This window comes from Sciurus vulgaris (genome assembly GCF_902686455.1).
Source record: "Sciurus vulgaris genome assembly, chromosome: 16".
Lineage (NCBI taxonomy): Eukaryota > Metazoa > Chordata > Mammalia > Rodentia > Sciuridae > Sciurus > Sciurus vulgaris.
The window spans coordinates 3744511-3754689 of NC_136477.1; the positions used below are offsets into that span (position 1 = coordinate 3744511).

Below are 10179 nucleotides of genomic sequence, written 5' to 3' on the forward strand. Positions count from 1 at the left end.
CTGTGTCCGGGGAGGGGTTTGTGGTTCACCACCTCGGCTCTGAATCTGGCTACGCAAGTTCCTTCACCACTAGAACAGGCCCAGGAGCGCTGGAAGGCCTTGGTGGACAGGCTGCGGTGGTCATGGGCTTCCTTCTCCAGAGCACCAGGGAACAGGGATGCTCTCCAGTCCCCACCGATTCCACTGTCACCAAGGGCCATCGGGGACAAGAGGGGGCGCCGCATGGCTCTCCAGTGATGCAGTGAGGAAGGAGAACCCACTCCTGGCCCCATGGCACAGAAACCATGGGTTCCTGCCCCTTGGCCAGCATTCCCCGCCACAGCCTGCCCCATTCCAGACTCAGGCCAAGGGACACCTGCGGGCTTCTCTTGAGAGCTGAGTTCAAGTCAGAGAGCCAGGGTAGCTGCCAGGACTCTGTTCGCTTCACCTCTAATATCTTCCCTCCGCCCCCAAACTCCTAGGAAGGGGGATCCTGCCCCTGCTCCCTGTTCCTGGCACAGCGTCCTGGGAAAGCACCCGACTCCCACCAAGCTCATCTCCTAGGAAACTGCTGTCTGGTTTCCTGACACCAGTTTCTTGCCATCACCAGCCATGGGACAGGCTCTGTGGCTGGGTTACAGGGCCCTCCCGGGAACCCCGGACCAGCACACCTTGCTAGAATTTCAGTCTCATGGGGGGAGACACAGGCTGCAGGCAGCTGACCCAGTGTGGGGTCAGTGTGGGCTAGGGTCCCGGGGAGAAGGGGATACTTGGGAGATGAGGCTGGGCCCGTGTTCTCGTAGAGGCACCCACAGCACGGGGACCACCAGCCAGGACCCTCCAGGCATCACCAGGGGTGTCAGGGATGGGGTGGCAGGAAGGTGGTAGCCAGGAGAAGCATCAAGACTGGACTAAGACCCAAGGGGCTGAGCAGGCGAATCAGTGGCACTGGGGCTCCTGCAGTGCCAAGCAGGAGCTCCCTGCACTGAGTCCCTCTGGACCGACTCCCCTGGGCTCAGACCGCCAGGAATCAGGAAGTCCCTGCACAGGCTCACCCTTCCTGGGTGCCTGAGCACTGTGTGGGGACCCCAGGCCAGGCTGCTAGCCTGGGGACAAGGCCGAGCTTCAAGGAAGCACGAGGAGCCAGAGGCTGAGGCCCGCCGTGACTCCCAGGGCCCACACACAGGCTGGAAAACGGTTCTCAAGTCCTTTATTGGGCCGGCAAGGCCGGGAGCTGCCCTCGGGGTGTGGTGCCAGTCTGGAACCTCCAGTCCTTGGCGCCCTGCAGTTCTGCGGGGTGGACAGCCTCTGCGGACTCCTACTTGGTGCGCTCCTTCAGGTACTCCCAGCCCTCCCTGGAGTACTCACGGGCCTTGGAGGGAGCGGCAGACAGAGCTGACATCACCTTGATGATGCCTGCCGGGCAAGCGAGACCAGGCTGGTGAGGCTCCCCGCCAGCTCAAGGCAGCCCCTTGCCTCAGCCAACCCCAGAGAAGCCTGATGCTAGCAAGTTTGCTCTAGAGACCCAACCTCCAACTGGGAAACTGAGGCAGGTGCAGGGAAGGGGCCTGCTCACAGGGCCACGCTCATGGGACAAGCTCCAGTGTGGCCCAGGCCATCTCCCTGCCCCCCAAGGAGGCTTCATCATGGTCCCTTTCCCAGAATCTCCACCCCTTCACCTCTTTCAGACCCATGGGGAGACACAGGAGCAGGAGGAGGGATGACAGAAAGGAAGGGCCGGGAAGCCAGGAGGGGAGCCATGCTGGGGTGTCTGGGCCACCCCTTTGCAGAGGCACAGGGCCTACCTGAATTCCAAGATTCGCGGATGGGAAAGTTGATCTTTGGAGGGGCTGGGAGCTGGGGAAAAAAAAGGAGCAGAGGGGCTGGGGAATAGGGAAGGGCTCTGCCTCCCAGCAGCCCCCAGGTGCAGAGGACACCAAGTAGGGCTGGAGGACTGAAGGTCACCCCAGAGCCAGCCTCGGGTACCTGTGGTATCTGCAGGCCCGTCTGCTGGGACACGTACTGGCTGAACTGGTACACGGCGGGGGGCAACACCTCCTCGGCCTTCCGCAGGGCGGCCTCACTCTTGTCGCTGGGTCCCAGCAGCTCCTGGTCGTAGACCAGGTAGACAGCACCCCCAGCCACACTGCCTTTGATGAGGAACCTGCAGCAGGAGGGGCGCTCAGGGATCACTGCTGGCCACCCAGGAGGAATGGGACACTCCTTGGGGGTTTGCAGTCCAGGTGACACTCGTATGGCCTGACAGCTACTGGGGAAAGGAAGGGCACCTAAGTGCCAGAAGGTGCCGGACTTGTGTCATACACAAGTCCGCATAAAGCAGGGCCCCTGGACACCACTGTCACTGGAAAATGAGGCCCGGAAAAGGGACAGTGGGTGTTTTAAGGTTCCTCGGAGTGCAAGGGGCAGACTTAAGACACCTAAGCATTTAGAGAGCCTTCCAGCCCTGGGTGCGCTCTCGGCGGGCAAGCCGCTGGTTTTTCTAAGTGTCGCCGGGCGCTTCCCGAATGTCACTCGCTGCTTTGGGAGCGTTAACCTCCTGATAAACGCGAACGTGGGATTCCCTGGGCACTCCCTCTGCACAGACGCGGCAACCGAGCTCGGGGGCTCTCGAGCAAGGGAGTCGAGCGGCCAGGGCTCTCCGAAGGCAGCGGGAGGCGACGGCGACCTCGCGAGGCCCGTCCCAAAGAGCCCGTTTCCCTATGGGACAGGGAGAAGGGGCTGACGCTACGGGGAAACGGCCGGGGTGGGTGCCCGAGGAGGGGTCGTCCCCCCAGGCTCGGGGTCCGCCCGACGCCCCACGCACCTCATCAGCGACCACACTCGGGACACCATGATCGCTCGGCTCCGTGCGCAAGGACACCGCACTCGCCCGCCGCTTCCTGTCTTGGCGCCGCAGAGGCCTCTGGGAAGTGTAGTCCTCCTCGTCTGCCACAAAGGCCTCTGGGAGTGGGAGTCTCGTTCCGTTTCAGGCTCCTCCGCAAGGTTGAGGTCCCACCCGGAGAGGCCTCTGGGAAATTCAGGGCCCGGCCGCCGCACAGCTCTCTGGGAAATGTAGTCCGGCCGACCCCGGCGGCGCGAGGGGTAAGAGGCGTCGAGGGTCTGGAGTGAAGCTGAGGAGACCCAGGAAGATGAAGGATCACGAGAGATCTGCCCGCGCCGGCGCAAGGGAGTAAGAGCCCGGGCCTGGAAAAGCAAGCCTAGAAGGCGGTTGTCACGGCAACGCGAGGACTGTCCGAGAGAGGCGCGCGCGCCGTCGCGTGGTCGGGCTCCCGGCTTCGGCGCAGGGGGCGTGGCTGAGGCGGGGGCTGCGAGCGGGAGAGCCGGGCGGAGGCCGTTGCCTGGCAACGCCGTTGCGCGGAGTCCCTCGGCAGGTCCCCTCCCCTGCGGAGGGGAGCTGGGCGTCACGTGGCCCCGGGCCCGCGGGAGGGGGCGCGGTCGAGGGTCGGCCGAGCGCCGCCGGGAAGGTAGGCCCGAGGGTCGCTCACGCCGGTGCGGGCGCGGACCCCGGCCCCGCTGGACGGTGGGGAAACAGGCCCGAGCGGGTGAGTGCGCGGTTGGGGTCCGCGGCGGGCCACAGGCCCCTTTGTCCAGGCGGGAGGCTGCGCCGGGCGTCCTGCCGGCCTCTGGTCGCCCCTCGCCTGCATCCCGATCCCGCGGCTGAGCCCTTGGTCTGTGCGCCCGCCCGCCGGACCCGGAGGGAGCAGGGCTCCGCGGGGCGCCATGGCCCGCCCCCGGGAGGGAGGCGAGGCGGGCGCGCGCTTCCTGCTCAGGGGCGGCTGCCTGGACCAGTCGGTGTAGGAATCCGCCCTCGGAGAACTGGAAGGTGCAGACAGGCGGCGGCGTGATGCAGCTCGCCGGGTGGGCAGGGCAGACCCGCGGGACCGGTGGGCTCGGGTGAGGGGTTCCCGCCCCGCCCTGGGGCGTGGGGAGCCCTGAGAAGGCGAGCGGCTGGAAGGGGCGCCGCTAGCTGTCCCTCGACAAAGGTCCGGCTGGCTGGATGGAAGGGGCGGGCGGACGTCGGGGACGGAGGCCGCAGGGGTGAATCTAGAGTGGAAGTGTGGGTGTCCCCCGACCCTGCACTCCCTCGGGCCCGCGCAGCCTTCTGGATTTGGGAAGAGCCTTGCCCCATGGACTTCAGAGGATGGAGACTGCAAGGTGGGAGGGGCTTGCGGGAGACCCCTGGCCCCCAGAACTTGAAGAACCTGGCTTGTTGCTGTCTACCTCCTCCCCAGAGAAGTAGCCCCCACACTGAACTCATGTCTTTGCCCCACGTCTGGTCATTTCTGTGTGCACCTGACCCCAGTGTCCAGCCACCTGGTGTCTCTAGACAGAGCTCTTGCCCATCTGTCCCTCACCGCACTCCATGTCAACCTGGTGCCTACTGAGCACCTACTGTATGCCTGGCACGTTTTGGGGTACTGAAGACCCAACAGTCAGGTGCAGTGGATCACACCTCTATCCCAGTGGCTCAGAAGCATGCGGCAGGAGGATCTCAAGTTCAAAGCCAGCCTCAGGAACTTAGTGAGGCCCTAAGCGACTAGGTGGGGCCCTGTCTCAAAAAATAAAAAGGGCCAGGGATGTGGCTCAGTGGTTAAGAGTCCTTGGGTACCAGAAAACAGACAACCCAACAGTGAAGAAAACAGAAGCCGGTTTCTATTTTCTTCCTGCCCTCAAGCTGCTGACACTTTAGGGAGAGAGGGACAGTGACATGTAACAAATCAATGGTGCTTTCAGGCAGTGGCCATGCTGTGATGGAGGGGAAGCCAGGGGCCAGGCGAGGCTCCAGAGAAGACAGCGGGGGCCGGGGGGCCGCACAGGCTTGGCAGGAGTTGTGCTGAGGCTTGCAGGGAGCCAGAGGTCACAGTGGAGACAGCGTTCCAACCAGAGGAATGGCCACTGGCTGGTGGCTGCCCGGGGAACAGCAAAGAGGCTAGTACAGTGGAGCAGAGGGAAAAGGGGTTCTGGTCATGGAGCTTCTGGCTTTTATCCAGGGAAAGTGTGATTTGCCTGTGAGGTGGAGGAAGGAGGCTTGGAAAAGTAGGGTCACTGAAAAGTGGCATCACTAGTTCAGTTGAATGATAGTGGGGCGCTGGCCCAGGTGGTGGCCTGAAGGGCAGGGAGGAAGGTCAGGTCCAGGGCCTCAGTGTTACCATCAAATGAAGACCCATCACACAGGTGTGGCTGTGGGCCAGCCCGCCCTGCTGCAGGCGCGCAGGGCCATGAAGGTGCTGCTCCTCACAGGCCTGGGGGCCCTCCTCTTTGCTTACTACTGGGATGACAGCTTCGACCCAGGTGAGTGCCCGGGGTGTGGGGCAGGGAATTCGCCTGCGGCTCTGCCCCGCCCTGACCTGACCACCTCTGCTCACTGCCAGCCAGTCTCCAGGGAGCCCGTGTGCTGCTGACAGGCGCCAGTGCTGGTGTTGGTGAGGAGCTGGCATATCACTACGCTCGGCTGGGCTCCCACCTGGTGCTCACTGCCCACGCGGAGGCCCTACTGCAGAAGGTGAGCCACCGGGTTCCAGATTCACGGCTGGGGGCTTATGAGGAGAAGAAAGCCTGAGTTTGAATCCCACACAATGGGCTTCCTTGGGAAAGTCGCCTGTTTCTTCATTTGCAAAATGTAGACAAAGCACCTTCTCTTGGGTTCTGGGTTGTGCTAATCCCAGTGAGAGTGTAAGGCAGAGAGTGTTCTTTAGAACTAAGTTACAGCCGGTGCTGACAGCCAGGGTTCTCAAACTCGAAGGCCAGGGCGCTTCTTAGCAACAGCCTCTTAGTGCTTCAAGGGGAATGTGGGGCTCCTGGGTACAAACTTTCCAGATGCCCAAGAGAAGCCAGAAATCTGGAAATGGATGTGAAATCCCGAGACTTGGGTGTTGGTGAGTGGTTAAGTCCAGCAAATGGCGCTCTTTCTGGCCTGCGGCCGCCAGTTTCAAACCCACAAGTGAAACTTTGAGAATGATGTCCTTTGGGACCTGCACTCAGTATAGGGGAGGGGCTTCAGGTGGAATCCTCAATATGGCCGGCAGGTGGAGGGGGGGGGCCCTGGGGAGGAGAGGCCCACGGGCAGCTCTGGCCCCCCCAGGTGGTAGGGAACTGCCGGAAGCTGGGCGCCCCCAAGGTCTTCTACATCGCAGCGGACATGGCCTCCCCTGAGGCGCCCGAGCACGTGGTGCAGTTTGCGCTGGACAAGCTGGGTGAGGGCGGGGCCTGGGGTCTGGAGTAGAGCACCCTGGCCTGAGCATTAGGGTCAGGGCCGGAACTGGGATGGGGTGCAGTAGTGACGGGTGTCTCAGGGCGGAGACTCAGGGGGGCCTGGGCGTGGCCAGGGGTGGACCCCCACTGTGCCAGGGGGCGGGCTCTGGAAGGGGGCGAAACCTTGCAGGATGCAAGGAGTACAATTCTTTGGGCTCCCGGTGGGGCGGTGCCACCCGCGCGAGGCACCCTACCTAGGCGCTCTGGACCGAACCCCACCTGGGCGAGTCCCAGCGCCAGCCCCGCGCTGACCGGCGGCGTTTCTGGGGCAGGGGGTCTGGACTACCTCGTGTTGAACCACATCGGCGGCGCTCCGGCCGGCATGCGGGCCCGCAGCGCTCAGGCGACGCACTGGCTCATGCAGGTGCCCCGCTTCTTTCGCGGCCCAACCCGGTCCCTTCTCGCCCTCCCGGCCGGGGCGCACCTCTCCCAGCCCGAGGCTCCGCCCGAGCGCCAAGGTGCTCCTCCCTCTGTTCTTGGGCGCCCTCCTCTCCGCCTCGGCTCCTCCCGAATGATGTTCGGGCCCCGCCCCTCCCGGCCTTGGCTCCACCCTGGCATGGAGCTCAAACCCCCCACTGTCCTCGGGCCCCGCCCTCCTGGGCCGGGCCCCGCCTCTGCCCTGTGACTCGACGTCGCCGCCTGCAGGTAAACTTCCTGAGTTATGTGCAACTGACTTCGTTGGCGCTGCCCAGCCTGACTGACAGCAAGGGCTCCCTGGTGGTGGTGTCCACGTTGCTCGGTGCGTGCCTGCGGATCTAGCTCTTCCGGGGAGGGGCTCGAAGAGGACTGGGGCTTCTTGCATGATTGCCTGGAGGGGCCGGAAGGCTTCCTGGAGGAAGGGGAGCAGTGCATAGCCTCCCAGCTGCTGCCCTCCCGTGCCCCTAGGCCATGTGCCCACCTCCTTCTCCACACCGTACTCGGCGGCCAAGTTCGCCTTGGATGGCTTCTTCGGCTCCCTCCGGAGGGAGCTGGATGTTCAGGATGTGAATGTGGCCATCACCATGTGCGTCCTAGGCCTCCGGGATCGGGCCTCTACTGCCGAGGGAGTCAGGTGAGGCCTGGGTGCGAGTAGGGAAGGGGGATGCAGGATGCATTGCATGCTGTGGGGACCCGCCCAGGTCCCCATCCCCCACTGCAGTCCCTATCGTCTCCTTCCCCAGGGGCGTCGCGAGGGCCAAGGCGTCCCCGGGACCCAAGGCGGCTCTGGCTGTGATCCGTGGCGGTGCTACGCGCGCCACCTGTGTCTTCTACCCATGGCGCTTCCACCTGCTCTGCCTGCTCCGCGGCTGGCTGCCACACCCCAGGGCCTGGTTCATTCGCCAGGACCTCAACATCTCCGCTGCAGTTGCAGCTTGAGTCCCGGAGGCTCAAGTCTTCCCTGAAGGGGAGGAACCATTCAGGTGTCCCTGGAGCCAAGACACTAACAGAGACACCTCTGAGAGGGTGGCCACAGCCCAAGGTAGAGTCATCAAGACAGAAGCAGAACAAGACAATCCATGGGTGTCAGGCACCTTCTCAGTCTTGGGAAGCAGCAGCCAGGCTTCCTGAATGCCACTGGTGACATGGTCATTGCTTCCGCTGTGCAAAGAAGAAGCAGGCTCAAAAGTGATGTGGCCTGCCCCGGGTCACCTGAGGCGTGGGCCCCAAGGTGCCCTGAGTCACCCCTGGAGCCTCCAGGTCTGGGTTGATTCTTCTCACTCATTCGCTGGGAGCATTTCCCACACCCAGCTGGCGTCCCTGGTACTCTTGACACCTGCTGTCCACCTGATGGCCAGGTGAGGAGAAGAGCACACTCTGGGCTGGACTCAGCCCCCGTTTCATAATAAAGCTCTTCCTTTGCATATGTGCATCTGTTATTCAGATTCTTTATGCCTTCCGATTTGTAGGAGCCGGGAGAGGGACCAGAACTGTCAGCCCCCGCTTAGAGGCGGAGAGACGGAGACTGAGGCCGGGTGGGCTTCCCTCAGGGTCAGGGGTGGAGGCAAGGGCACTGAGTGTCCTGCGGGACTTGGTTGCAGCAGCACTGTAGTGGAGCCAGGCCCCAGGCCCTGGGAGGCCAGGATCTCAGGGCCTCACTCTTGGAGTTCCTCCTACAGTTGTTCCCGTCCTGAGGGTGACGCTGCAGCTTAGGGCTAATGTGGGACATATCTGCTTATCCGTCAATTAAAAACGGAAACTGCACCCCCAAGTGGCAAGCCAGTGCTACTTGTATAAGAAACTGAGAAAAATAAAACTGGTTTGGATACAATGTTCTGAAAAGATGCTATCGTGAGCTGTCCAAGGCTCTGTTATCAAGACCACCCTCAATCAGACCAGTCCCAAACCGAGGCTTTCTCCTGGAGACACGTAGGATTGACAAGGGGGCAAAGGGGTGGGAGGGGCTACAACTTTTTGTCCTTTCCACTGTCTGATTCCAAGTCGTTCAGCACCGTATCCTGGCTCCACCTACGTCAGGTGCCACAAGGTGGCACTGTAACGGCTCCCTTCGTGAAATCAATAAGCCCGTTGATGGAGGTTTTATTTCGTGCCATCGCATATACGGAAAAGCTGGGGGTCTGGCAGGTGAAGTTGCTTTTGCAGGGCCAACCAACAAGGGCGGATTCGAACTCCAGCCACCGGCCATCGAGGCACCACGACCACGGCCCCCGGTCCCGGGCTCACTGGAGTGAGTCAAGGCGCATGCTCAGGGAGCCTCCGGACGCCAGGGGGCGCGCGCGCCGCTGGAGCCTCTGGTCGGCGCCTCCAGCCGTGACTGATATCCCAGAGTTCCGTGTGGCGCCGGCCCTTCCGCCCCAGCAGCCATTGCCTCTCCGCAGGTGAGTTCTTTCGTGTCGGGCCCTACATCCCCCGCCATCCGGACCCCGGAGCCACTGGGCGGGTTGGGGGCTGGTGGGGGCCCGGCGAGCGCGCCCGAGGAAGCCGCTGCGAAGGGTGGTGGGCACGGGCTCCGAGCCGGGACTCACCCGAGCCCTTCTCCCCACCGCCTGCCGCAGCCATGGCTCTGCGCTACCCCATGGCCGTGGGCCTCAACAAGGGCCACAAGGTGACCAAGAACGTGAGCAAGCCGAGGCACAGCCGCCGCCGCGGGGTGAGTGCGGGGAGCAGTCGGCCGCTGCGGGGCGGGGTCACGAAGGACGGGCAGCCCGAGGCCCCGGTGCAGGCCGCGGTCTGCCCCAAGGGCCGGGCCTTGCGGAAACCCGCGTTCTCTCCGGGGGCGGCTGGCTGTCGGGGTGCCGGGGACCGTGGGCGGGGGGCCCGGGCGCCGCCTCCTGGCCCGTTCGGCGCCCCGACGGCCCGCCTGCCCCGCAGCGCCTCACCAAGCACACCAAGTTCGTGCGGGACATGATCCGGGAGGTGTGCGGCTTTGCCCCCTACGAGCGGCGCGCCATGGAGCTGCTCAAGGTCTCCAAGGACAAACGGGCTCTCAAGTTCATCAAGAAGAGGGTAGGTGGGCGCCAGTGGAGCGGGGCCGGTGAGAGCGGGGCCCAGTTGACCATGGCCTTCTTGCTGGGCAGGTCGGGACACACATCCGGGCCAAGAGGAAGCGAGAGGAGCTGAGCAACGTCCTGGCCGCCATGAGGAAGGCAGCTGCCAAGAAGGACTGAGCCCCGTCCCCTCAATAAACCGTCCCAGAAAGCCACGGCTCCTGTGTCCTGGTGTGGGAGGCAGGGAGGCCGGTCCATCTGCTGGGGACAGACGTGCCCCGCCCAGCGCCGACAGTGAAGGGTTATGTAAGGGAGGGGAACCTTCCCAGAGCAGTCCCCGGTGACAACGGCCCCAAACCTTGACTGTTCCCTGTAGCAAATTAGTCCCAAATGACACCGGGCAAGAGTTGAGTGCCCGTCCCTGGGGTCTGGTTTTAACCTGTCCAACGAGCCCCCAGTGGTGGAAACGGCACAGCTTCTGACGATGACATCACTCTGCCCT

General features: G+C 63.5%; 3 protein-coding genes across 10 annotated transcripts; 2 read left to right on the forward strand and 1 right to left on the reverse strand.

The window, feature by feature from the left end:
* Positions 1 to 1175: 1175 nt before the first annotated feature.
* On the reverse strand, positions 1176 to 2959 carry MICOS13 (mitochondrial contact site and cristae organizing system subunit 13). Its single transcript, XM_079116617.1, has 4 exons — positions 2804 to 2959; positions 1966 to 2143; positions 1785 to 1836; positions 1176 to 1395 (listed from the first exon to the last, which is right to left on the reverse strand). Exons 1-4 carry the CDS (start codon positions 2830 to 2832, stop codon positions 1298 to 1300), a joined length of 357 nt encoding a protein of 118 aa, XP_078972743.1. The 5' UTR covers positions 2833 to 2959; the 3' UTR covers positions 1176 to 1297.
* A 131-nt stretch (positions 2960 to 3090) lies between these two features.
* Positions 3091 to 7785, forward strand: HSD11B1L (hydroxysteroid 11-beta dehydrogenase 1 like). Of its 8 annotated transcripts, none has more exons than XM_079116610.1 (9): positions 3091 to 3542; positions 3941 to 4155; positions 5163 to 5292; positions 5373 to 5503; positions 6083 to 6194; positions 6525 to 6616; positions 6898 to 6991; positions 7138 to 7303; positions 7413 to 7785. In XM_079116610.1, exons 3-9 carry the CDS (start codon positions 5220 to 5222, stop codon positions 7606 to 7608), a joined length of 864 nt encoding a protein of 287 aa, XP_078972736.1. In that variant the 5' UTR covers positions 3091 to 3542; positions 3941 to 4155; positions 5163 to 5219; the 3' UTR covers positions 7609 to 7785. The 8 variants fall into 8 exon arrangements, with proteins under 8 accessions (XP_078972736.1, XP_078972741.1, XP_078972738.1 ...); XM_079116611.1 differs by having other exon boundaries at positions 3420 to 3542; positions 3790 to 4155; positions 5176 to 5292; XM_079116615.1 differs by lacking the exon at positions 3941 to 4155 and having other exon boundaries at positions 3187 to 3542.
* A 1220-nt stretch (positions 7786 to 9005) lies between these two features.
* On the forward strand, positions 9006 to 9892 carry RPL36 (ribosomal protein L36). The gene is made up of 4 exons (XM_079115916.1): positions 9006 to 9068; positions 9246 to 9340; positions 9562 to 9696; positions 9768 to 9892. The coding sequence occupies exons 2-4, from the start codon at positions 9248 to 9250 to the stop codon at positions 9855 to 9857; spliced, it is 318 nt and encodes a 105-aa protein (XP_078972042.1). The 5' UTR covers positions 9006 to 9068; positions 9246 to 9247; the 3' UTR covers positions 9858 to 9892.
* Positions 9893 to 10179: the final 287 nt, after the last annotated feature.

Coding starts and splice junctions, on each gene's coding strand:
- MICOS13 (XM_079116617.1), bottom strand. CDS start 2,832: ATGGTGTCCCGAGTGTGGTCGCTGATGAG. Junction 2,144..2,803: donor CGAGTGTGGTCGCTGATGAG/GTGCGTGGGGCG, acceptor CTCCTGCTGCAG/GTTCCTCATCAAAGGCAGTG. Junction 1,837..1,965: donor CGGGCCTGCAGATACCACAG/GTACCCGAGGCT, acceptor TTTTTTCCCCAG/CTCCCAGCCCCTCCAAAGAT.
- HSD11B1L (XM_079116609.1), top strand. CDS start 5,076: ATGATAGTGGGGCGCTGGCCCAGGTGGTGGCCTGAAGGGCAGGGAGGA. Junction 5,504..6,082: donor CGGAGGCCCTACTGCAGAAG/GTGAGCCACCGG, acceptor TGGCCCCCCCAG/GTGGTAGGGAACTGCCGGAA. Junction 6,992..7,137: donor GGTGGTGTCCACGTTGCTCG/GTGCGTGCCTGC, acceptor CCGTGCCCCTAG/GCCATGTGCCCACCTCCTTC.
- RPL36 (XM_079115916.1), top strand. CDS start 9,248: ATGGCTCTGCGCTACCCCATGGCCGTGGGCCTCAACAAGGGCCACAAG. Junction 9,341..9,561: donor GGCACAGCCGCCGCCGCGGG/GTGAGTGCGGGG, acceptor CCTGCCCCGCAG/CGCCTCACCAAGCACACCAA. Junction 9,697..9,767: donor TCAAGTTCATCAAGAAGAGG/GTAGGTGGGCGC, acceptor CTTGCTGGGCAG/GTCGGGACACACATCCGGGC.